Here is a 25,098-nt window from a genome sequence, read left to right on the forward strand (position 1 = left end):
CCTCCTGGGACTTACTCTGAGTGCTCAGTAAATGTCAGCTTATTATTATACAGCATCCCAGATTCTACTTTCAGTATTAGAATTATTTAAACCCAAATCTTGAGTCTCTTTTGAGGCAAAGTTTGAGATTTCCTTCAGGAGCAGTGACCAAGGTCAGTTATGAACTGAAGTTAGTCCCATAAATGGCCTCAAGAGACCTCTCACTGCAGCACGAATTCCCACCATTGCTGCCTGGGCTCTGACACTACAAAAGTAGTAGCGCTCACTGGAAAAACAGTGCAGAAGTATGTCAAGGAAAAAGTAGAAACCCCCCCCAAGCTCCCCGAGTCCCACATCCGCTGCTGACAGTTTATAATTTCCTTCCAGACCTCTGTGTCATTACACTTGCGGCATACATAAAACTCTTCAAAAACAGTGCGATACAATCTGTTAGCAGCTTTCTATTTTTCCATTTTTTATTGTAAAACATAAAATTTACCATCTTAACCATTTTAAGTGCACAGTTCAGTGGCATTAAATACATTGAAACTGTTGTGCAACCATCACCACCACACATTCCCAGAACTCTTCATCTTGCAAAACTGAAACTGTCCCAATAAACACTAACTCCCCATTCCCCTCCCCCAGCCCCTGGCAACCACCATTCTACTTTCTGTTTCTGTGACTGACTACCTCACATAACTAGAATCATATAGTATTTGACTCTTTGTGACAAGTTATTTTCAGTTAGCATAAAATTCTCAAGGTTCATTCATGTAGCATGTGTCAGAATTCCCTTTGTGGACGAAAAGGCGCTCTATGGAAAGTAACCACACAGGGTGATCTGATCACTAGTTCCTAACTGGGCAGATCGTGGTGGGTAGTCACGCCCCGGGCATGTAACTTTCTTTGCCTTAAACAAGCCCTGACCATAGTTTCTGTGCATCTAGGCTAACACACCTTTGAAATGCCCCCTTTCAGACCCCTCTTTCTAGAGCATGACCACCCTCTGGAGGGCACATAACCTGAACTACCCTGTCATTTGATACCCATCTTGTTCTCTCCCACCTTCAACTTATCTTCCTTACCTTCCTCCTGTTAGTCTCTGAAGCATTTATCTGTTGAGAGCTTGCTTCCAGGCATATCTTCGCTTTGACTCAAAATTTTTAAAAAATTCTCTACAGGTTTGGACACGCTTACATGGACACCTTCCTTTTTAAGGCTAAATAATATCCCATTGTATGTATCTATCACATTTTGTTGTTTTTATCACATTGATGGGGGGGTGTGTGTATAAAATGCATTTTCTGCCTTAGCCTTTTTAACCACCTGTTAAGTGCTCTGTGGCGTAGATGCACCATAACTTATTTAACCATTTCCCCTGCAATTTAACATCGGACAGCCCCTATTTTCATTCTTAGGAACGTCCCAAATCCACTTTTAAATTGTAGCAGTGAGGTCATCCAAGCAGGAGGCTAAGAATAATGTCTGACTTACTGAGAATGACCCTTAGTGAGCATTTCTGGCTTTTAGCTTTGCGCATCAGGCGCCTTCAGGGTGGTATGGCCTAACGGGCTGGTGTTGGCTGCATTGCTGGCTTTTTAAAGGGACGGTTCAAAAGCGCTACTCTCCAGCCTCCCCAGAGGTGAAATGCTCGTGTAAAGATGAACAAGATTTGTTCCATGCCACCTAGGAGCCAAGGTCACTGAGAAAAGGAACAAGCATTGAATTAGAATTTTAGAGGACAGGGTCTCTGCCCTTATGTATAGCATCTCAGAATTCCTGGCCACCTCAGTAAGGCCACACAGTACACAATCCTCCCATGTTTAAGCTCAAGTTTCAGAGGAGAACTGAAAAAACCTCAGGCAGACCGCGTGCCATGTGCATGGAGGGCAGTAGGGCTAAAGGTGCACCTTACTGATTTCTGTCCACCTTGGAAGGTCCCATTCCTTGGATTCAGGGAAAATGTGGCTTTGCTTCTAACCTGCTGATCTGTAGGGAAGGATGGGTTTTTCTCATGAATAACTCAATGGCCTGTAAAGAGTTCTGCAACCCCAGCTCCTGGCAAGAGGCAGGGTGTAGTGGGGAGTTGCCACTCAAATCAGCTACATCGGACATCAAGTTTGCAACTGTAATTCACTCTCACCCTACTTAAGCTCCAGCTAAACTGAACTATGTTATCAACTGAGAGTTTCATTTACTGCTTATTTAATCTTTCACTGGATGGCAGGCAGATGTTCTATTTCAGCAGTCAGACTCCTAATAAAACTTCGGACCTGACCAGGGAAGGAGAGTATCTTATCCTTGATGCTACTTCTGTATCCTGACAATCTACCTTTTCTCAAAAATAATAATGTGGGATGCTTTGAGCTTCCCTCAGACTAAAGTCAGACATCTCTTCTTAACTGGCCTTTGGGCAAGTTATTGAACCTCGGTGCCTCTTTTCCCATAAAATAGGGATTAACAGCATTCACCGCTCAGAATTGTGGCTGTAGTCTAAGAATAAATGTGGCCCTGGCCGGGTAGCTCAGTTGGTTAGAGCGTCCTCCTCATACACCAAGGTTGTAGGTTCAATCCCCAAGTCAGGGCTCATACAAGAATCAACCAATGTATGCATAAATAAGTGGAACAGCAAATCAATGTTTCTCTCCCTCTCTTCCTTTCTCTCTCGCAAATTAATTTTTTTTTTAATCGTTAAAGAATAAATGCAAATTCCCATAAACCAAACCAAAAGTAATTATGTGAGGTGTTGGACATGTTAACTTGATGGGGGGAGTTCTTTCAAGTGTGTAGGTATATCAAATAATCATGCCATACACTTTAAATAGCTTACAATTTTGTCAGTTGTACCTCAGTAAAGCTGAACATTTGTTTAAATAAATATATACTTAACATATATTAATTTTCAAAAAAATGTGAGCAGCGTCTAACTTGCAGTAGAGCAAATGCCCCAAAAACTCAATTGAACCAATTTGTCTCTAATACCTACTGTGTGAAAGACCTTCTGCTGGAGGCTGCAGGGACTAGAAAGGTGATTCATTCTCATCCCTCTGGACTTGACAGTTTGTTATGTTTCTGCCATGACTGGCCAGAGTTTGAGAATGTCCTGTTCAGAGGATGGTTCTGCTGTGCAAGGATAACGATGCTCGCTTTTCAGCTCTCACGTTGCATGGACTTCCCAGTGCAGGGAGGAAGTGCCACCAACTGACCCCCAGATTCTCTTCTGGCCCCTTCTCCTTGCCCAGGAAACTCTTAGACAAACTGCTGAAACTCCACTTTGTGTGTCTAGACAGCCAGAATCTTGTGATGGGGTTTGTCACTAGGTAAGAAAATCCCTTTTGTTGCAAAAACCCAGTGAAATCTCAAAAAATAGAGAAGTGAGGCCATGCTCTAGAATAAACCAGTCCGAACTAGTGACTTCTCAAGTCTTTTGCCAGGCATATTATGCTTCCTGTGGACCCCCAAGAGAGGAGCAGCCCCAGAAGGAAAGCTGCTCCATCGGTCCTGGCCCACAGGTGACAGGAGCCCAGCCCGCAGACCACCCAATGACAGCACAGTGAGAGCCACTTCCCCAAAGGTAAACTTGGATAGACAGCAGGGCCTCCCACATCCTCTGTGGTTTGGAAGGAAGCTTCCTCTGGCTTCTTGCCCCATCAAGGTATTGGGCCAAGGGGCAGATCCTTCCCAGATGGCTCAGAGGATGGAACCTCTTCAGTGCCAAGCTGGGTTAACAATACAAAGAATGGGGGGCCTGTCTTTCAATAGGTCCCATGCCCCCTCTTTATGACGCTTCTGGCCCGCTGCCAGGATCTAGGGAAAGGATCTAGGGGAGGAAATGGGGACTCTGAGAAGGTAAGTAGTCTGCCCCAACTGGACATGCCATCTGCAGGTCTTCTCACCTGAACTGAGGACAGTTTAGACCATTCCCCTGGTGGTCAACCTGCTCCATGAGCAGCCTGACCCAGCTCAGTAAATGGCTCCACTGTTCCCAGGCTACTCAGGCCCAACCCCTGGGGGCACCTTTGACTCCACACATTCCTGTACCTCCACACCCCATCCATCAGCAAGTCCTGCCAACATTTACTCCTTTACCAAATGTATTTACTGAGTCCTTGATATGTATCAGGTACGGTCAAGGATTTCCCTGCTTCCCTTTCTGCAGTCTGTCCCCCACCATAACTCTCTGTCACAGCTCTGTCTCCTTCCAGCTCTTTCCACAATAGGTTATTGGGAAGTTTTCTTCTGCTTGCCTTTGGCTGCTCCCACGTGTTTTGTTCACCCTCATGTTCCCAGTTCCTAGAACAGTGCCCAGCACTCCAGAAGTTCATACTGGATGAATGACGATGGATCTGTCCCAGTCCTATCCTTGGCCCTAACCTGATCCTTCCCTGGTTTGCCCCAGAGCCTGGGGACTCTGATCCACCCTCCACCTTTGGAGGTCCTTAGTCCAGAGGCCACTGACCCCAGGGTTAGGACACCGTTTGTATATGTGCCTGTCACCGTGGGACAAGAAGATGAATGCTGTGAGGCTTCTAGGGTCTGGCTTATGCCTTTACTATTTCTCTGGCATTTTAGAGGCCTCCTGTGCATCACTGCAGTCTCCCTGTATCCACATGTATCTCTGTGAGGCATATCTGACCATGTTGCTCTGGGCAGGTGTATCTTTCTTTGACATATACTGAACAGTGCCACCCACTGTCCCAAGTGTTCTACATGCTTTCTCTCATGTGATCCTCGTGACTCTATATAAAATCGGCATTGCTAATGTCATCCACACCCCATAGGTTAAGAAATGAGCCCCCCCACCTTAAAAAAAAAAAAGAGGCCCAGAGAGGTTAAATGACTTGCCCAAGGTCACACAGCCTAGAAGAGATTGACGCCACCTTGAACCACATGCATAGTCCATAACCACTACGATGCAGTGGGGCTGATTCCAAGTGTGCAGTGCATGGTGGGTGGGTGGGGGTTGCTGTATCTGTTTCTTCGTGTCACACATGTGTATGTCAGTGTCACCTGTGTGAATCTGTGCGTCGTGTCTGTGTCTTGGGAGTCTGTGTGTGTGTCTGAGGGTTATGTCAATATCTCCTAAGTGCCACACCTCTTGTTTGTGAATTTGTATGGGCTGGGAGGGGTGTTATGTACTCGTGTTTGTTTGCCTGAGGTTTTCTCTGAGTGTGTCCGTGTGTTCACCTACCTGAGGGTTGACCTCTCTGATTCCCTGAGAGCCCCTGCTCCGGAGTGTGTGTCCGAGGGCTGTCGCGTCTCTGCCTCTGCGCGTGGGTCGGAGACGGCTCGGACTACAAGTCCCGGCAGCCCCTGCGGCGCGGCGGGCGGATGTGCGGCCGCGGTGGGTGGGGCGGGGCTTGGCGGCCCTCAGAACCCGACTGCGGCACGGTCCCGAGCGCCGACAGCTGCGAGCGCCCAGGCGTCGCGCGGCGCTCCCGGGTCACCTCGCGCCCCCCGCGGGCATCGCGACGCCCAGGCCCAGGCCGCGGGCCGCAGCGCCGGGGCCGGCGATGAGCGCTAGGAACCAGCATGAGCGCAGGTGAGTGCGCTGCAGGGGCCAACCGGGCGCGGTGCCCGGGCCGCCCGGCGTCAGTTGTCAGGAGGCGACTACTCCCCCGCGGCGTCCCCAGCCAGCGGAGCGAGCCCGGGGGCGTCCCCGCGCCGGTCCCCTCCCCGTCACGGGCACTCAGCCCGGAGAGGCCAGGAGCCCGGGGATGGCGCCGCGCAGATCGTCCCCTCCCCGCCGCCCTGCAGCCCTGGGGCGGGAAGCTCCAGGTGCCGGTGCTGAGGTAATGGGGGCCCGCGGTGGCCCGCGCAGGGAAACGCCCCGCTCCCACTGGACTCGCCCCCGCGAGGGTGACGGCCGTCCAGGTGGGGCAGCAGGCGTGGAAGCCGCAGCATCCGGGGCCTCTGAGCAGTTTTTCCTCTTGGCTGAAGTAGTGAATGGGTTTGGCGAAGTCAGGGCACCCGAATCCCCGGGTCCGAGTGCCCTGCGGCACCAAACAGCCTCCCTCCCCCCCCTCAGGCCCCCAGCCGAAGCCTATGGACATCCTGTCCAAGGACCACACCTTCCATGTTACCCATCAGGAGCATCCCAGGCCCATTTTTTTTGGAATCTAATTTAAATCCCACCTGCTGAGAATGAGGCCAATAGACCTTTTATATCTAGGGGAGTCTCATCTCCATGTGAGTCTCTCAGATCCCAGACCTTCAAAGCTTTGTTCCTCAGCAAAGGGCCCACCAGGGCTGGAGCATCCTCTCTGCAGCTGCAGAACCCTCCATTCAGGTCTCCTTCCCCATCTGTCCCCTCAGTCCCCACCCCCGAAGTCTAGAGTGCAGCCAGGGTGAGGAAGGGGAAAGGCTAGGGAAAGATGGGCCCTGGACTCCAGATCCAGGGATTTGGGTGCTACTGGCAGATTGTCCCTCACCCCGTAGCCTGGCAGAGGAGAGGAGTCCCTGGCCACAGCGCAGCCACAGCGAGGTAGGAGGCAGCACTGCCTCCCTGGGCAGCTGCCAGGTCACCAGCAGGAAGCAGGGGCTTCCGCAGGAAACCAGAGTTTCCCAGATGGCTTTGACTCCAGCCCCTCTGTTCTGCAGTGCCCCTAGCATTGCCTCGGGGCTGCGCAGTCAGGCTGGCTTTAATCTTAGCCACACTGAGCTGTGTGGCTTTGGAAGTGTTAATCAGCCTGTTTGTGCCACATTTTAAATGGGGATCGTAATCCACGCTTTTCATGATGGGTGTGACTGTGAGGAATGTGTTCATTCAGCCCATTCATTTCTGCTTCTCCCCTTTCAAGTGGGACCCTGGACAAGGGACTTCAAAGCTTTGTTCCTCAGTTTCCTCAGCTGTAAAATGAGGATAATAGTCCCTCCCTCAGAGGGTTATGCATGAAGATCAGTTATTTTTATTCAGAAGAGCAATACAACCATCGTGAAAGTACTGTTGTTGCACACAGCCTGCATGTGCCTGCTCTAGGCTGGCCTGAGCTGGTGGTACAGAGATCAGACACTTCCCTGCCCTTCCTATGACATCCCTGGGGAGACTGAGATGTGATAGAGATAAATAAGCACATCAGAGTGTTTGTGTCCTCTAGGAGAGAGTGCCCTGGGCTTGACCTTGCCAGGAGTTTTTCACAGATGTGACTTCCTCCTACAAGCTCCTCTCTCTCTCTTTCTTCCGAAGGTTGACATAAAAAGACAATGACTGCTGTGTGCTAGATCCTGGGGGAAGTGAGCAGGGCCCTTCAAGAGGGGGCTCGCACCTCTGTACCTCACAGCTAACTGACCCAGAGACAGGAGATGGACATAGTGACGCCTAGCACCATCACCTCCATGCTGTTATGTCAGCTGAGATGTGCAGGCATTTATTCATTCATCCAATAAGTGGTTCCTGAGTCCCAGCCATATGTCAGGCACTGTGAGCAGGATGGTTGATGACACCGGTGCAAGCCTGATGTCATGATGGGTGTTGGTGGGTAGGGTGAAATGGGCAGAGAGGACTTTGGAGTAAGATAGGCCCTTTCCAGCTGTGAGACAAGTCCATGGGCAAACTGTGCTCCGAGGCTTAGTTTTCTCAGTTGTAAAAGGAGAGTAGGTGCAGGATTGATGCAGGATTAATTAGATCAGATCAGCACCAGCAAAGTGACGGCTGGGGTTGGCCGAGCATTAAGCAGGCTTCTTTCCCATTCCCAGCAAGCTGTCTGCCTGAGGGCTTTAAGGCACCAGGAGAAGCTGTTGGGTGCACATGGGAACAGTGGCACAGCTGTGAGTTTTCAGGCCGTGTGACAGGAAAAGTGGAGGGGAGCCTGAGAAATGGGTCAGAGCAGAGCCACGCCTCCCTGGCAGGGGAGCCAGAGGCCACTGGCGTGTGCAAGCCCAGGCTTCCGAACCTCAGACACCCTGGGTGGTGGGTGGCTCATGCTTCCTCCTGTGCCAGCTGCTTCGGGGTTATGATCCTACATTTAGGAAGTGGAAACCCAGAGAGGCTAAGGCACGTGCCTTGTAAAAAAAAATTTTGCTTGCTTGTAAGAGGGCCAGGAACACAATTTTATTATTTTTTTTTAAATTTTAATTGATTTCAGAGAGAGGAAGGGAGGAGAGAGAGATAGAAACATCAGTGAGAGAGAAACATCAATGGGCTGCCTCCTGCACACCCCCTACTGGGGATCGAGCCTGCAACTCAGGCATGTGCCCTGACTGGGAATCAAACTATGACCGTCTGGTTCATGGGTTGATGAGCCACGCTGACTGGGCAAGAATACAATTGTTATGGAGATGACGACAGTGCTGGAGGGGCCCTATTTTGTGTGTGTATGTGTGTTTTGTTTGTTTGTTTTTAATCCTTGCACCAAGAATGTTTTTCCCATTGCTTTTTCAGAGAGAGTGGAAGGGAGAGAAGTGGGGGGCCAGGAGGTTATGGAACATCGATGTGAGAGAGAAACGATTGGTTGCCTCCTGCACCCACCCTGACCAGGGCTGGGGATCCAGCCTGCAACCCTTGTACGTACCCTTGGCCGGAATTAAACCCAGGACCCTTCAGCCTGCGGGCCGACACTCTAACCACTGAGCCAAACTGGCTAGGGCAAGAGGCCCTGGTTTTAAGAGCATGAACCTAGAGTCACACTGCCTAGGTCCAAATCCCACCACTCTCTGGCTGTGTGGCCTTTGGGCCACTTAATGCACCTCTCTGGGCCTTAGTTCCCTAATTTGTAAAATAGGGATAAAATTAGTACCTGTTTCATGGGAATAAAAGAATTAACGGATATAAAACCCTTTGAGCAGGGCCTGGGCTGTGTCAGCCCCTTATATCTGGAGGTACTCTTTCCCTTTATACTACAGGAATATCCAGAGAGCAGCTGTAAGGCACGAGAAACTACCCATCCTACCCCATTCAGAGAGCTGGTCTCCAGGGCTGGTGGGGGGCTCTGGCACAAAACGCAGAAAGGGCTCCAGGCGCAACTGGGACTGTGGCCTTTTGACGTGGAGTGAGAAAAGGGCTATGGCTTGTTGGTGGCCAGTTACCTGAGAACCTAGCATTGCCGGACAGAATGTGTCAGTTGTCCTGAAGGTCCACTCCTTCTGCCCCCCAGGCCAGGAGCCTGCCCCAGTTTCCCCAGGGTTACACAAGAGCCGAGGGGCCTCAGCTGTTTGTTCCTCAGGAAAGGAAAGAAATAAAGCCTCTACAAACCTCACTCACAAGCTGGATGTGGCCAGGCCTACAGATTGAAGGGACCCGGGCTGGGGTCCCTGTGAGCTCCAGGAAAGAAGAGCTCCTGGCCTTCTGCCCCCCTGGCCTTGAGTAGACTCCTGGCCAGAGCCCCCAGTGGTTGAGGGCTACAGGCCTCGTGTGTGTGTGTGTGTGTGTGTGTGTGTGTGTGTGTGTTCATGTGTGTGTCTGGCTTCCTGGAGGGCTACAGGCCTCGTGTGTGTGTGTGTGTGTGTGTGTGTGTGTGTTCATGTGTGTGTCTGGCTTCCTGGAGGGCTACAGGCCTCGTGTGTGTGTGTGTGTGTGTGTGTGTGTGTGTTCATGTGTGTGTCTGGCTTCCTGGAGCTGGTGGCTCCATTTGATTTCAGAGTCTCCTAAGTGTATAGAGGAGCGATTGGCTGTAGGTGGGGGGCTTGTGCTAATTTGGTTTTTGAGTCATCAGGGTGAGAGGCTTCAGGAGGTGAAGGGCATGTGCCCTGTTCTCTGAAAGCGCCCACATGGGTCTCAAAAGCACAGGACCTGGGCTCTGAGTTCCTGGTTCCACCGTTTACTGGGGCTATGTTGCTGGAGAGTTAAATGAGTTAATTTGTTTAGAGGCTTAGAGCAGCTCTCGTCACCTGGAAAGTGCTTAATGGACGCCGGCTGCTCTTATTATGGTTATTACCATAGTAATTATTATCCTCCTCACCAGGCAAGGAGATGGGGGGCTGGGATAGGAGACAGACTGCCTGGTCTGGGGGGACACATGGCCTCAATCCTCAGGGTATCCCAGGTGGTAAAGCAGGGGTATTAAAACCCACCCTGGACTCTGCCTACCTGGGCTTGCATCCCTGCACCACCGTGTACTTGTGTGACCTTGGGCAAGTGACTCAACCTCTCTGAGCCTCATTTTCTTCTGTAAAAGAGGCATAATCATTGTGCTTACAGGGCAGGGTTATTGTGTTAACTCTGGAAAAAGAGCCAGGAACAGAGCTTGCACACAGTGAGCCCTCAGGAAAGGTTGACTATTATAGGTTGCCGTGGGCTCAGGGAAGCTGCAGAAACCCAAGTGTTTGGGGACAGAGCAGCTGAGGGGCTGGGATGTTGTGACAGTGGCAGGTGCCTGGGACACCCTGGGCTGGGTGAGTGGAAACTTTTAAGTCAGGCCTCTGCAGGGCTCTGTTTGGGGAGGGGGAGGAAGGGAACCCAGAAAATCAGCAGGCTGCCCCCTACCCAGTCCCCCCCCCCTTAGTGGACTTTTCCAGAGGCTCTCATGAGACATGCAGCACCTCAGCCATTGCTCCAGCTCATCTGGGGAGGGGCCCGGGAACCCTTATGTGTAGCAGGTGCTCAAATGGTCCAGGGATCACAATTAGAGGAACCCCAACAAAAGCTGCCCAAGGGTTGGAGCAGTCAGCCCCATTCTCTTCAGGACCCCAGTACACCCACTGCTAGGACCACAGCTCCACAAGAGGGGAGGCAGGAGAAAAAGAATTTCTGCAACAGCCTGGTGCTGTTCCCCGACCCTCAGTTTACCTGTCTGTAAAGTGGGGGTGATAGTAGGGCCCTCCTCACAGAAGGAACCCTGGTAACTGTTCAGCTGGACCCTGGCACGCAGCAGCTTCTCTCCACAGTCCTGGGGCTCACCCTGCTCTCCCGCCTACCCCCAGTGGCTGGGTCCCTCTCGCCCCCTCCCCTTCCACCTTTGGAGTGAGGCTGCCCTGAAAGGCAGGCCTGACATTTTATCAGTCCAGATGGGACTTCTCAGCATCTCCTCACTGCCAGGCCTGTGCTGGGCTCAAACAAGGATAAGCCACCGATCCTGCCCTCAGGGTGGGGACCAGAGGGAAAGGTGGGACACAGCTCACAGGAGGTTAACAGCAGGATGTGTGAGTGCTGTGGAAGCTCAGGGCGCTCTCCAGGCTCCCCCCAGTGATGGGCCCACAGCCAGTGAGAAGTCACCAAACACACTGGAAATGACAGGGCAGCCAGATAACAGGCCCAGGAAGACTTGAGCTATTGGCTCTGTCACACCAGCTGATAAAATGACGATGCTTATTATGTTTAAAGAAGTAGAAAAAGCCTTCTGCCCTCAAATGACTTTTTTTTTCTGTCCACAGACAGCAGCCCTCTGGTGGGCAGCACGGCCACCAATTATGGGACCCTGACGATAGAGCCGTCTCTAGATCCCCTCAGCTCCTCAGTTTCATCCGTGGTATGTGGGCAAGAGAGGGGCAGGTGGGACTGACCCCGGGCTTCCTCCCCCAGCCCCCACCCCGCCCCCACCAGACCTTCTCTCCTGTGTCCACAGAGGCTCAGCGGCTACTGTGGGAGTCCATGGAGGGTTATAGGCTATCACGTCGTGGTCTGGATGATGGCAGGGATCCCTTTGCTGCTCTTCCGGTGGAAGCCGGCATGGGGGGTGCGGCTGCGATTCCAGCCATGCCACCTGGCCCGCGCCGAAACACTCGTTATCGAAATAAGAGACAAAGAGGTGAGAGGCCGAGCAGGGACAGCCTAGAGCTGGAGAAAGGTGGCATTGGGTCAGGGTGGAGCATGCTCAGGTTCTCAGCCCAACCTGGCCACTAATTTTCCGTGTACCTTGGGCAGCTTGTTCTCTCTGGACTGCAGCTTTCCCATCTGAGCAGTGGGCAGAAGGGGCAGGTTGGATGCTTCCTGAGGAGGTCATCTATATTCTTGATCCCTGCTTCCTCCAGCAGGAGCCACTTGGCTGGGGGGAAGGGTGATCAGGGAGGGGAGGGCGTCTCTTCCTCCAGTACTGAGTCCACACCTCCATGTTCCAGGATAGTTCGTGGCAGCTCTACACTGTCCGGGTGCAGACTGAGGCCATTGGTGAGGGCAGGTAAGGCAGCCCCTGTTCCCTGGCCCCCCACCCGCAAAGGCTCTGACCCTGGTGCCTCTTATCCCAGGGAAGGAGGGTGGCTCTGGGGGGATGGCAAGGTGCTGGGGCAGCTCCCAGAGTAAGCCCCACACCCCTCCCCAGCCTGGAGCTGCCCCCACGGGCCCAGGCAGAGGACGGCCGGAGCCAGGCTGCTGTGGGGGCAGAACCAGAGGGTACATGGAAGGACACAGCCCAGCTCCACGGGAGTGAAGAGGCAGTGAGTGGACTGGTGGGTTCTGGACAAGTCCTTGCCCCTCTCTGGGCCTTACTTTCACATTCTGTGCAGGGGGCGGAGGGGTGGACTCCATGTTCTCCAGGCACCTTTGGTTCTGTTGTCCCAAACATCCGGGATGCTGACTGACCACCTTTACACTCCTCTCCTGCCGCTCTCCTGTGACACTGGTCCCTGCCCCACCCCACACACAAGCCTCCTGGAGCCCAGCCTCTCCTCTCTCCCACCCAGCAGCAGGTGCTGAGGTACTACCTCTTCCGGGGCCAGCGCTACGTCTGGATAGAGACCCAGCAGGCCTTCTGCCAAGCCAGGTAGGCGCCGTGACTCACACCGGTGGTGCTGCTTTGTGCTGAGGAGGTGGCAGGAAGTGGCCCGGCCTGGGCTCCCTTCCAGCTCTGTGCCTTGGCCTCAGCAATCATGGGCATGTCACTGAGCCTCCCTGGGCCTCAAGGGTCTCTGTAAACAGGGCATGAAGCGAATCCCTGCCTCTTGGGCTTATTTCGAGGGTGAAGTCTGGCCAAGGTGGGGACACTGCTATGAGGCAGACCCAGAGACAGGGATTCAAGTGCAGAGTTTGCCTGGAAGGTGTTCCCAGGAAGCACCTGGAAGTGAGGTGGGACGAGCAGGGTGCCAGGGGAGTGGTTATCATGGGCACCTGGAGCTCAGTCCACTTGGGGATCTCTTTGGGCCCATGTAGAGCAACACCTGGGGGTGCCCTCACCCACAGAGTAAGGGGGCTGGGGTACCTGTCCATCACCTCCCTACCATTGTGGGTTGTGGGCTGCTCCCGGGGATGTGAGCTCTTCTGCACTCTGCCTGGAGAAACCATCAGGTAGAGACAGGTGTCTGCACTAAGGTTCTGCATCGTGCAGGGTGAGTGCCAAGGGCATGTTGGGTTGGCACCAACAGCCTCTGCTACATAAGAAGAGCAGCAAAAATCGCTGACAGGTTTGTCACTCAGTAAGTGCCAGGCGCTGTCCAAGCACTTGGCATGGTTTACCTCATTTAATCCACCCGTAGCCCTATGAGGCAGGTGCTATCACTGTTCCCATGTTGCAGATGAGAAAACTGAGGCACAGAGAGGTTGAGTGACTTACCTAAGGCGTCATTGCTCTTGTTGCTATTGAATATGATCATCTCTCATTGCTTTCTTTCCTTACTGAGATGGTTTGGGCCCAACCAGAGGAACCGGAGAAAGTTAAGCCCAGAGTTAGTGAGGGTCTTGCTTCTTCCGGGAGCTCAGTGTGGCAGAAGCGGGCCAAAAGGGGTGGGGGGTGCAGAGCTCAGGCCCCATCACCTGCATCCCCACCCTGTCCACCCTTCCCAGCCTGCTGGACCACGGCCGCACGTGTGACGACATCCACCACTCCCGCTCGGGCCTCAGCCTCCAAGACCAAACTGTGAGGTGTGTGCTGCCCTGGAGCAGAGAGCTGGGGACACCTATCCTGCCCCCCACCCTGGGTGTTGCCTTCTTCCAGTCACCTGCCTTCTCTGGGCCTTGGTTTCCCCAGCTGTAAAATGGGGAGCTCTGTCACCTTCAGAGGGTCCAGCTGCCACAGCCCTCTTCATCTGATGGCTTTGCCCCTCCTCTTACAGGAAGGCCATCTACGGCCCCAACGTGATCAGTGTACCGGTCAAGTCTTATCCGCAGCTGCTGGTGGACGAGGTAGGGCTGTCCCTGGGTTGTATCCCAGCTCTGGCCTGGACTGGCTCTGTCACCTTGGCCAGGGGCTTTCCTCTCTGGGCCACTTTACAGTGGCAGACTAGACTTGCTGTCCCCTTCGCCACAGTAGAATCATTTCAGATCCAGTCCTAGTCAGCTCAGGGCGAGGGATTGGAGGTTCTGGTCCAGACTGGGGACAAGAGGCCGAGGAGAACCCATTCGAGTTGGGCTCCTGCTCTGTGCCCTGCTGGGCTCCTGAGTCCGGGTCCTGTCTGCGCTGTCTTCTCTGCTCTCCTACAGCCCCATGAGTAGGGACTAGGATTGGGTGGGACACTGTTCACATGTAAGGAACTGGAGCTTAAGAGGGGGTATGTGGCAGGCCAAGGTCACACAAGAACAAAGGGAAGCCAGTGACCCTGACACAGCGGAGTACACTGTTACCATCCCACCCTCAGAGCCAGGGACAGACGCCCATGACAGGCAGAGGGGTCTTGGAGTCTGGTCTGATGTGCACCCTGGTCAGCCACTTGGGAACTCTGTGGTTTTAGGGAAAATGATTTAACCCTCCTATGCCTCAGTTTCCTCATCTGTAAAATGGAGCTGATGGTAGCATCCACCTGGTGGAATTGTCATCACCATTGTGTCACACTTAGATGAAGTGCTTCGCAGGGGCCTGGCATGTAGCGCCCGTGTCCTCTTTGGAATGAAGAAGCTGGGGCTCGAGGGGCGCCTGGATGGGACTGACCAGGAGAAGGGTTTGGCTGTAGTCTGGTGGCCACAGCAGGGCACTCTGCTCCCTGTGGCTGGGCTGCCCTGGGGACCAAGGGCCTGACTCTGCCCCCCGCCACTCCCCAGGCACTGAACCCCTACTACGGGTTCCAGGCCTTCAGCATCGGGCTGTGGCTGGCCGACCACTACTACTGGTACGCCCTGTGCATCTTTCTCATCTCCTCCATCTCCATCTGCCTGGCGCTGTACAAGACCCGAAAGGTGAGTGGGGTGAGGGGGGTGCGTGGGGCTGGTGGGTCCCCAAGGGGCCTCCACCCATCCACTCCCTGCTTGTCCCCCTGTTCACAGCAAAGCCAGACCCTGAGGGACATGGTCAAACTGTCTGTGCGGGTGTGCGTGTACCGGCCTGGGGGAGGTGAGAGCTAGGGAAGGGAGGGAGGCTAGGGGAGGTGGCTGCCCCCCACCCCGGGCCGGGCTGAGGCTTCCACTTGCCCACAGAGGAGGAATGGGTGGACTCCAGCGAGCTGGTGCCCGGAGACTGCCTGGTGCTGCCCGAGGAGGGCGGGCTGATGCCCTGCGATGCTGCCCTGGTGGCCGGCGAGTGCATGGTCAACGAGAGCTCTCTGACAGGTCCGCCAAGCCCCTGGCCCACAGCCTCCTGCATTTCCTTCCCTGCGCCAGCCCCTCAGCCTTGCATCAGGACTCCTGGTTTGCGCTTCTTTCCTCTTGCTCTCAGCTGACAGTCCTGGCTTTGGCACTCACTGATTCTGCACCCCTCGGGCCCTCAGTAAGGCATCGCTACTCTGCTAGGCAGTGGGCTTGGGATTTTACAGTGCTTAAGTCCCCTCGTGTCAATATCTGTATTGGTTTGAATTATAAAAATGACACAGCCTGTTATAAGAGTTCCAGCAGAAGGAGGAAGCCTCCCCCTAGCCTCTGTCCCCTACTATGCACATGTGCACACGCACACTCCTGACCCCCCAAGAGACGGTTCCTGGTAACTGGCTGGCACACACCCTTCCAGGACTGTCTCGCTGCGTCTTTATGCCTTTGCCCTCCCTGAGCCTCAGTGTCCCTCTCTGTAAATTGTGGGCAATGGTTTTCACACATGGTTATAAGAGTTACATGAGACCTAGGGCTAATGAAACAATTCTGTGTATAACTCTTGGTCTTGTTGGCGGGACGGAGGGTCATTGAGGCCATCATGGGCCTCACACCACATCCCTGCCAGGGGAGAGTGTTCCAGTGCTGAAGACGGCCCTACCCAAGGGGCCGGTGCCCTACAGCCCAGAGACCCACCGGCGGCACACACTCTTCTGTGGGACGCTCGTCTTGCAGGCCCGGGCCTTCGGAGGACCCCATGTCCTGGCCGTGGTGACCCGAACAGGTAGGAGTCAGGGAAGCAGGGAGGGATGCTGGGCCCAGCACCTAGAAGAAAGGTGACATGGGACAGGGCAGGACACTGCCCTGCTTAAGGGTAACTGGAGAGGGCAGGGATGTAGCAAGCAAGTAAGAGCCCACCTTCTGGGAACGGAGCAGTGCTATGCAGGAGTCCCCCCTCACCCATGGTTTCAGTTACCTGCAGTCAGCCACCATCTGAAAATATTAAAAGGAAAATTCCAGAAATAACTCATTAGTTTTAAATTGCATGCTGTTCTGAGTGGCATGATAAAATCTCGTGCCATCCCACTCTGTCCCACTGGAGACGGGATCATCTCTTTGCCCAGCATGTTCATGCCCTGCATTCTACCTGCCCAGCAGTCACTTAGTAGCGGACTCCGTTATCAGATGGACTGTCGAGGTAGCAGTGCTTTATTTTACTTAATATTGACCCCAAAGTGCGAGAGTACTGATGGCAATTCAGATATGCCAAAGTGAAGCCACAAAGTGCTTCCTTTAGTGAAAAGGTATTTACCTATATGAAAAAGACAGTGTCTGTAAAGTTCATTAAGATCCACAGTTTCAGGCACCCACTGGGGGTCTTTGAACATGTCTCCCTCAAATGAGGGGGGACTACTGTACAATTTCAGCAGCTCCCTGCCATGTGGGAATGGGACCTGTGTCACTGGATCAGACTTATTAATTGAGTGTTTACTAAACTCTTTGAGGGCTGGACAAGGCCTGTGGGATGTCATGTGGGACCCCACACTGGGCGATTTCTAATCCTGGAGCCTTATGTCTTACAACCCCAGAGGTTCAGGTGGGGTGGGTAGGGGTTGGGGAAACCCATCTTGACCTTCAGCATCGCGTCCCCTGCCTCAGTTTCCCCATCTCCTCACAGGGTTCTGCACAGCTAAAGGGGGCCTGGTGAGCTCCATCTTGCATCCCCGGCCCGTCAACTTCAAGTTCTACAAGCACAGCATGAAGTTTGTGGCTGCTCTGTCTGTCCTGGGTGAGTACACCCTGCACCCCACTCTGCCGTGGTTCCCAAGGTGCTACCCTCAGTCCCTCTGAGCCCCTCACTGTCTCCCCAGCTCTCCTCGGCACCATCTACAGCATCTTCATTCTCCACCGACACCAGGTAAGCCCAGGGCCAGGCGGGGGCTCCCGGTGGGAGTTCAGGGCCCGTCCAGCCTGGCCTCTGGCACTCACAGTGCCCCCTGCCAGGTGCCCACGAACGAGATTGTGATCCGGGCCCTGGACCTGGTGACAGTGGTGGTGCCGCCTGCCCTGCCAGCCGCCATGACTGTGTGCACGCTCTACGCCCAGAGCCGCCTGCGGAGCCAGGGTATCTTCTGCATCCACCCGCTGCGCATCAACCTGGGGGGCAAGCTCCGGCTGGTGTGCTTCGACAAGGTGGGGGCCGCAGGCAGGGCTGGCATGGGGCAGGGGCCAGGCCTCCACCCCTGCATTCTTCACTGAGCAGTGTTGACTGAGGGCCTGCTGGACACCAGACCCTGTTCTGAGGTGGAAACACTCAGAGGAACTGCCCCTCCCCCAGCTACCACCCACATCAGGCTCATGGTCTGGCAGATAAAATGTTTGAAACTATTAATTCATTTGTTTGAGAGCCACTGAAGGCCTGCCATGTGCCCAGTACTACTGGGGACCCATCAGAGATGGACATGGATGTGTGTGTGCCCGCCCCAACCACAGCAAGTGAACCAGGGAGCACAGAGAGCCACAGGTGGTGATGGGTTTTAGGAAGGAAGCAAATGGGATACATGATGGGTGGTACATGGGGGTCACTCGTCACTCCCTTACGGGTCAGTCAAGGAGGGCTCCTGAGCAGTTCCCTGGGTGATCTCAGTGAGGGGTCAGAGATTGTGTGGCAGGATTAGGGCGCAGGGTCAGACAGGGAAAGAACTAGTGTGGCTCCTTGGAGGAATAGACCATGTGCTTAGAGCCGGAGGAGTAGTGGGGAGGAGCTAGATGCTATTCTGAGAGCAGAGGGGGCCATGGAGAGTTTTGAATGGAAAGGGTGGTGTATGATCAGATTCACAGTGTCCCCAGGCTAGCAAAGGACCCAGACAGGTAACAGATGGCAGTGTGGGAAATGCAGGCATTCTTTCATTCATTTGTTCACTCATTCATTCATTCATTCAGCAATTACTTTGAGCACAGTGTGTGACCAGACCTTCTCCCTAGTACTGCAGTGAACAAATGATAGGTTAGCAAAGAGGCCGTGGGTGGGAGCCCAAAGCCAGGACCACCTGACCCAACCATTGGGTTAAGGAAGACTTCCTGGAGGAAATGATGCCAAAGAAACAGCAAGGGTTGGGGAGGGCCGATTGGCAGAGAGACCTGAATGTGCAAAGGCCTAGAGACAGAGGAGGACCTCTTCTGGCTCCTGAGGCTCCGATGGAACCCACCTGGCCTGGGGTGTGGGCACCCAACCCAGCAGGGCCCAACTCATCCCAGGCCTCATCACCGGCCTGCCCCCTTCCCCCCTGCAGACAGGCACCCTCACTGAGGATGGCTTGGATGTGATGGGTGTGGTGCCGCTGCAGGGGCAGGCCTTCCTGCCACTGGTCCCAGAGCCCTGCCGCCTGCCCATGGGGCCCCTGCTCCGAGCACTGGCCACCTGCCACACCCTCAGCCGGCTCCAGGACACCCCAGTGGGCGACCCCATGGACCTCAAGATGGTGGAATCTACTGGCTGGGTGAGAAGGCCACACAGGTCAGCCCCTGCCTCTGGGCGGCTGGGCCCCAAGAGCCCACCTGGTCTTCCTTCTAGAGCTTCCAGGGTGGTCTCTGTGTGCCCACCATCAGTAGTAGCAATGGCCAAGGCCGCATTCTCAGCACCCTGTGCCAGCGCCCTGTGGTACATCTCTCAAGTGCTCCTCCCCGTGGCCCTAGGACGAAAGCTTACAGCCTGCTTCACGAGGAGGAATCAGGCTGAGGGGGATGTGAATAACTTGTCTAAGGTCACCCCAGCTTTTTAAGTGGCAAAGCCAGGGTTTAAACTTGGGTCCATGTGACCCCAAAGCCCATATTCTTCTGTTCTATCCAGTCTCGCATTAAGGAAGTCTTTCATGAGTCTAACTTGAATCTCTCCTGCTGCTTCTCCATGGGCCAAGGATTGGCTACCCCAGGCCAAGCCAGCACCCAAACCATCTGATGCCAACCTTCTCTGCCTGCCTCCCAGGTCCTGGAGGAGGGGCCGGCTGTAGACTCGGCATTTGGGACCCAGGTCTTAGCAGTAATGAGACCTCCAGTTCAGGAACCCCAACTTCAGGGCATGGTAAGTCGAGGGTATGCCTGTGGGGTGGAAGGGGAGGGCCCCACAGCCCAGCTCCTCAGCTGCCTCTCCAACCCTGCAGGAGGAGCCCCTAGAGCCAGTCAGCATCCTTGGCCGCTTCCCCTTCTCGTCAGCCCTGCAGCGCATGAACGTGGTGGTGGCATGGCCAGGGGCCGCTCAGCCCGAGGCTTATGTCAAGGGCTCCCCTGAGCTGGTGGCAGGCCTCTGCAACCCCAAGACAGGTGAAGGGGGCAGGCCCCAGAGTCCTCTGGTCAGTCTTGGCACAGAATGGGGTGGGTGCTTGGCCTCTGTCCCTGTGTGCCTACCTTCTTGTCCCAGTGACATCTGCCTCTGCCTGGCAGTGCCCACCAACTTTGCCCAGATGCTGCAGAGCTACACAGCCACTGGCTACCGCGTTGTGGCCCTCGCCGGCAAGCCACTGCCCATCCCACCCAGCCCGGAGGCAGCTCAGCAACTGACCAGGTGGGCCCTGGAAACCAAGCCTCAGGCATGGGCAAAGGGAGGCCTGTGTGCAGGCGGAGCCCAGAACTGGGGGAGGGGCCTTGTTCACTGGGTGACCCACCCTGCAGGGACACCGTGGAGCAGGAGCTGAGCCTCCTGGGGCTGTTGGTCATGAGGAATCTGCTGAAGCCAGAGACGACACCAGTCATCCAGGCTCTGCGGAGGACCTGCATCCGCACGGTCATGGTGACAGGTACTGTCAGGGCCGGTTAGGTCAGGGGGCCCCCTCCTGGGCAGACAGAAGGGACCTAGCTGCACATGCCAGGGCATCTCTTCTGGCCCTGCTTCAGGCCAGGTCCTTGTCAGACATGTCATGGATCTTTCCAGTATCCCTCCCAAGTGGTCATTATCACCCCATCTGACAGATGAGAGAGGAGAGGCGCAGAGGAATAGAGTGGCCTCCAAAGAGCCCAAGGGTGGTGGTGTGGGACAGCCTGGGCTCCAACCCGACTGCTCACATGCTGGGTGACCTCTCCAAGGTCTAGTTTCCACCCCTGAGAAATGGGGGAAATTGCATCAGCCTCGAAGGTTGTGACAGTTTCATGGAGCAAGAAAAAAAAGTCTGGCCAGGGTGACGTGAGGAGCTCAGTAGGCCTGTGTCCTCCTTGTCCTCCCCCCCCCCACACACATATACTTTCCAGCAGCGGCCCACAGCACGAAGTAGCATATGTGGAACTCACACCCAGGTCCCCGGTTTCTAAGACCTTTGATGCCTAATTTTATAGATAAGAAAATTGGGGCTCAGGACCATTGATAACCTACCTGAGCTCTTTCAGCCGGTCATAGCAGACGGATTCTGTCCAGCCTCAGTTTTCCCATCTATAAGTGTCGGGGTGAGTGAGGATGGCCCCCTGGGTGGCAGCTGGACCCTGACCTTGCCCCATGCCCTCCAGGGGACAACTTGCAGACTGCAGTCACTGTGGCCCAGAGCTGCGGCATGGTGGGCCCCCAGGAGCGTCTGGTAATCATCCACGCCACTCCCCCTGAGCAGGACCAGCCTGCCTCCCTTGAGCTTCTACCAGTGGAGTCCTCTGTGGCTGTGAATGAGGCTAAGGTGAGGTTGACCCAGAGTTCCTGCCACAGGCCCCACCCATGTCACCTGACCCAGGCCCCAGCAATCGGGTGGGCAGGGGCAGCTGAGCTGAGCTTCCTGGGCCCCTAGGATCCTGACCAGTTCACAAGCTACACCATGGAGCCAGACCCCCGGTCCAGCCATCTGGCCCTCAGCGGGTCCACCTTTGGTGTCCTTAAGAAGCACTTCCCCCGGCTACTGCCCAAGGTAGGGCTGCCCCCCACCCCAAAGCCTCCCCAGCCACCCCACACCTCCCCTTCTCTGCTCCCTCCTCTTGGCTCCACCCCATCCTGTGGCTGCCTCAGCCCCTCCCCCCTCTCCCTGTGCTCCCAGGTCCTGGTCCAGGGCACCATCTTTGCCCGCATGGCTCCTGAGCAGAAAACGGAGCTGGTGTGTGAGCTGCAGAAGCTTCAGTAAGTGCATGGGGGCGAGGGGCCTAGAGGGACATGTTGGCCCATGAGTCCCTGCCTCTGACCTCAAGAATTAGAGAGCCATGGCCCTCAGAGAACCCATACAGGCTGACCTGGAGCTATCATGCCAAAGTAGTAATTGCATCCATTTACTGAGCACCTACTATGCACCAGGCTCCATGCCGGCCTTAAGGATCCAGCCATCCCCATGTTCTGCCAGCAAGCCCGTGAGGTGGGTGGGGTTCCTTCACAGATGAGGCACCTCACAGGCTCAGAGCCAGCTCGTGAATTCAGGCACACCTGCCCACCCTCTGTGTCAGGTACTGTGTGGGCATGTGCGGGGATGGCGCCAATGACTGCGGGGCCCTGAAGGCGGCAGATGTGGGCATCTCACTCTCCCAGGCCGAGGCCTCGGTGGTCTCACCCTTCACCTCGAGCATGGCCAGCATTGAGTGTGTGCCCATGGTCATCAGGTGAGGCGGGCAGGGGGCCTGTGGGTGAGGGCTGGCCCATCAGCCAGCCTGGGACCCTAATGTCCATACCCTGCTCCCCAGGGAAGGCCGCTGTTCCCTCGACACGTCCTTCAGCGTGTTCAAGTTCATGGCCCTGTACAGCCTGACCCAGTTCATCTCCGTCCTGATCCTGTACACGGTGAGTATCTGCAGAGCTCCCCGTACAGAGCCACACCTGAGGGCAGGCCCTGCGCAGGGCCCAGGGGGAGGACACTCAGCCGTGTGGTTAGGAGCCCGGCAGGTTCTGGAGTAGATGGTGTGGCCTCAAATCCCGCTCTACCACTTTCTAGCTGTGTGGCTTGGATGACTCCTGAGCCTCAGTGGCCATGCTGGTGTGAGAGGGTGAAAGCACAGAGCCTGTAGGTCCTCAGAAACTGGAGAAGTTCTGTGCTAACATTCTGTCCCTGTCCTCCGGGAGCTCCCCGTCTGCAAGGGACACAGGCAGAGCCCAGGCCGAAGGGGTCGGGGGGTGAGGTGAGAGTGGGACAGAGCCAAGGCCCCTGCCCTTTCTCATGGATGCACCTGTTTCCCCTTCTGGGGGCATCTCGTCCCCTCTCTCTGAGATCGCCTCTGTGGAAAGCAGGGGACACCGTGCAGCAGTGCAGGGCTTTAGTGTACTGAAGGCTGTCCCTGTGTCCACCTGAAGCCCAGGGCTTCCTGTGGGCAGGAGCTGTGCCCTCTGTTAACCCAGGTGCTCCACAAGGCAGAGCCTACGTCTCCCCTCAGGCTGGGACTTCCCTGCGGTTAGGGGAAACCCGCCCCTGCCCCATCAGATTCAGGCCTCCCAGGGTCAGCAGGGAAGCCTCCCTCAGACTGGAAGAGGGGGTCCCTAAGGGCGGGGCTTGTGCCTCCCCTGTCAGCCTCAGGGCTACCTTTCCTTCTGCCCTTCCTCCCCTGCTGGCAGATCAACACCAACCTGGGCGACGTGCAGTTCTTGGCCATTGACCTGGGCATCACCACCACTGTGGCTGTGCTCATGAGCCGCACGGGGCCAGCGCTGGTGCTGGGGCAGGCGCGGCCTCCAGGGGCGCTGCTCAGCGTGCCCGTGCTGAGCAGCCTGCTGCTGCAGGTGGCCCTGGTGGCCGGAGTGCAGCTAGGGGGCTACTTCCTGACTGTGGCCCAGCCCTGGTAAGTAGGGAGCCCATCCCCAAATCCCACCCCTGCCCTGTCCTCTGCATGTTCATTCCCTGACCCATGGTCCCCATACCTCCAGGTTTGTGCCTCTGAACAAGACAGTGCCTGCACCAGACAACCTGCCCAACTATGAGAACACAGTGGTCTTCTCTCTGTCCAGCTTCCAGTACCTCATCCTGGCTGCTGCCGTGTCCAAGGGGGCGCCCTTTCGCCAGCCGCTGTACACCAATGGTGCTGCTGTGGGGTGGGGTGGGGTGGGTGCAGGGAGGTGGGGGCTGGTGCCTACGGGGGTTCCCACCGGGCTTATGTGTGAGTGTGCGGGGGTTCCCTGGCCTGACAGACTCCCTCACCCCCAGTGCCCTTCCTGGTGGCCCTGGCACTCTTGGGCTCCATCCTGGTGGGCCTCCTCCTGGTCCCCGGCCTTCTACAGGGGCCACTGGCACTGAGGAACATCACTGACACCTGTTTCAAGCTGCTGCTGCTGGGCCTGGTCGCCTTCAACTTCGTGGGGGCCTTCATGCTGGAGGTGGGGCCCACCCCAGGCCGGGGTTTGAGGGGCTCTCGGGGTGGGCTCTGCCACAGCTGCCCCCTCTGCACTGTTGCTGTTCTCTGCAGAGTGTGCTGGACCAGTGCCTCCCACACTGCCTGCGGTGGCTGCGGCCCAAACGGGCCTCCAAGAAGCGATTCAAGCAGCTGGAGCAGGAGCTGGCTGAGCAGCCCTGGCCGCCGCCCACTGGGCCCAGGGGGTAGTGCGTCCTGTCCAGCGACTGGGCACTGGATCTCCCTGCCTCTGAGCCACCGACTGGGCCCCATCTACAGACACTCCACCACTACTGCAGCCCTGAGGTGGCAGTTGTCATACTCCTGCCCCAAGTCTGCCCAGCCCAGCCTTCCTGCCCCCACCTGGGTAAATGCTAACTATTGTTCTCTTCAGACATCCCACGTAGAGACAGCAGCCACCAACCCCACTCAGCCCCTGTCTGTGTAGCAAATAAAGTCACTATTTTACTGGCTTGACTATGCCTGTTTCCTGCCTGAGCCAGGTGCCCAGCTGGTAGCCCCTGCCATGTGTCTGCTCCTGGTGCCCCTGATTTTTTCGATCAGTGCCTAGGAGGCATTTAACTGGGGAAGTTCCCTTTTCTCCCCCCACCCCCACATCCTGGGACATGTTTGTGGTCCAGTTCCTCCCTCAGATGAAAATCCAGACTCTGAGCCCACATCTCCCAACCAAAACCACATGCACCGCCCTTCAGAGAAGGGTATGTGCTCCTGACCTCATCCCACCAGCTGGACAGTGGCCAAGCCCTACTTTGGGGTTGCAACTCAGTCGTCTGCCCTGAACTGGGGAGAACAGGAAACAAAGGCTGATTCCTGCCCTGCAAAAGCTCTGCCAACCTCATTACTGGAAGCCCTGGCATCATCCCCAGTCCTGCCCTGTGGGAGGTCAGTAAATGTTGAATCAAAGTGAGGAGAAGGGATGGCGGGTGTGCAAAGGGAACCAGTAATGTCGGGCACATCCATAGACTAGCACTGGGTACCACATCAGCAGCCAGCAACAGCTCAGGGCGGTGGGTGCTTTTCAATGGGAGGTCAGAGGACACGCTGGGAGGCCTGGGTTTGAATCCCTCCCCTACCCTTAGCCGATTGTTCGTGCATTTATTGGGCAGTCTCGTGCCAGGCACAAGGGCTACAGTGGTGAACAAAAAACAGCCTTTGCTGGGGTGCAGCTTGTAACCTGGTGTGAAAGACGATTTGGAAAGGAGCAAATCTCCAGTGAGCTCCCACACCCCTTCCCCCTCCCCCCTCCCCCCTCCCCCCTCCTCCCTCCCCCCTCCCCGAATAGCCGCCACCTCTGCTTAGGTCCTTAGGGCCAGAGGAGTGGGTAGAAGCAGCAGAGAGGATCTGGAAGCCAGGATACTAGAGTAGGCAGCTTTGGGGCCTGTTTCCCCCTTTGTCAAGAGTAGGGGGCAGGGTTTCTGCCAGGTCATTTCCTCTTCTACCCTAGTAGGATTGCACCGGATAGCAGTGAAGAGCTAAGGGAGGGCATGGAGGGCTGGGCTGGCCCCCAGGGC

The 25,098-nt window shown here is 55.6% G+C and overlaps 1 protein-coding gene across 1 annotated transcript; it reads left to right on the forward strand.

Moving 5' to 3' along the window:
• The first annotated feature begins 5,442 nt into the window (after positions 1–5,442).
• ATP13A2 (ATPase cation transporting 13A2) lies at positions 5,443–24,029 on the forward strand. Its single transcript, XM_087820207.1, has 29 exons — positions 5,443–5,524; positions 11,290–11,384; positions 11,481–11,663; positions 11,974–12,032; positions 12,174–12,300; positions 12,538–12,614; positions 13,631–13,708; positions 13,900–13,969; positions 14,822–14,956; positions 15,044–15,110; positions 15,194–15,325; positions 15,927–16,082; positions 16,977–17,087; positions 17,170–17,216; positions 17,303–17,491; positions 18,592–18,798; positions 19,284–19,379; positions 19,459–19,618; positions 19,739–19,859; positions 19,967–20,091; positions 20,792–20,952; positions 21,061–21,177; positions 21,304–21,383; positions 21,701–21,853; positions 21,935–22,031; positions 22,797–23,020; positions 23,106–23,257; positions 23,383–23,552; positions 23,642–24,029. Exons 1-29 carry the CDS (start codon positions 5,515–5,517, stop codon positions 23,774–23,776), a joined length of 3,534 nt encoding a protein of 1,177 aa, XP_087676333.1. The 5' UTR covers positions 5,443–5,514; the 3' UTR covers positions 23,777–24,029.
• Positions 24,030–25,098: the final 1,069 nt, after the last annotated feature.

The sequence above is a fragment of the Miniopterus natalensis genome, chromosome 9 (genome assembly GCF_054644295.1).
Source record: "Miniopterus natalensis isolate mMinNat1 chromosome 9, mMinNat1.hap1, whole genome shotgun sequence".
Classification (NCBI taxonomy): domain Eukaryota; kingdom Metazoa; phylum Chordata; class Mammalia; order Chiroptera; family Miniopteridae; genus Miniopterus; species Miniopterus natalensis.

Coding starts and splice junctions, on each gene's coding strand:
- ATP13A2 (XM_087820207.1), top strand. Junction 19,619..19,738: donor CCTCTGCAACCCCAAGACAG/GTGAAGGGGGCA, acceptor TCTGCCTGGCAG/TGCCCACCAACTTTGCCCAG. Junction 20,953..21,060: donor TGGCTGTGAATGAGGCTAAG/GTGAGGTTGACC, acceptor CTGGGCCCCTAG/GATCCTGACCAGTTCACAAG.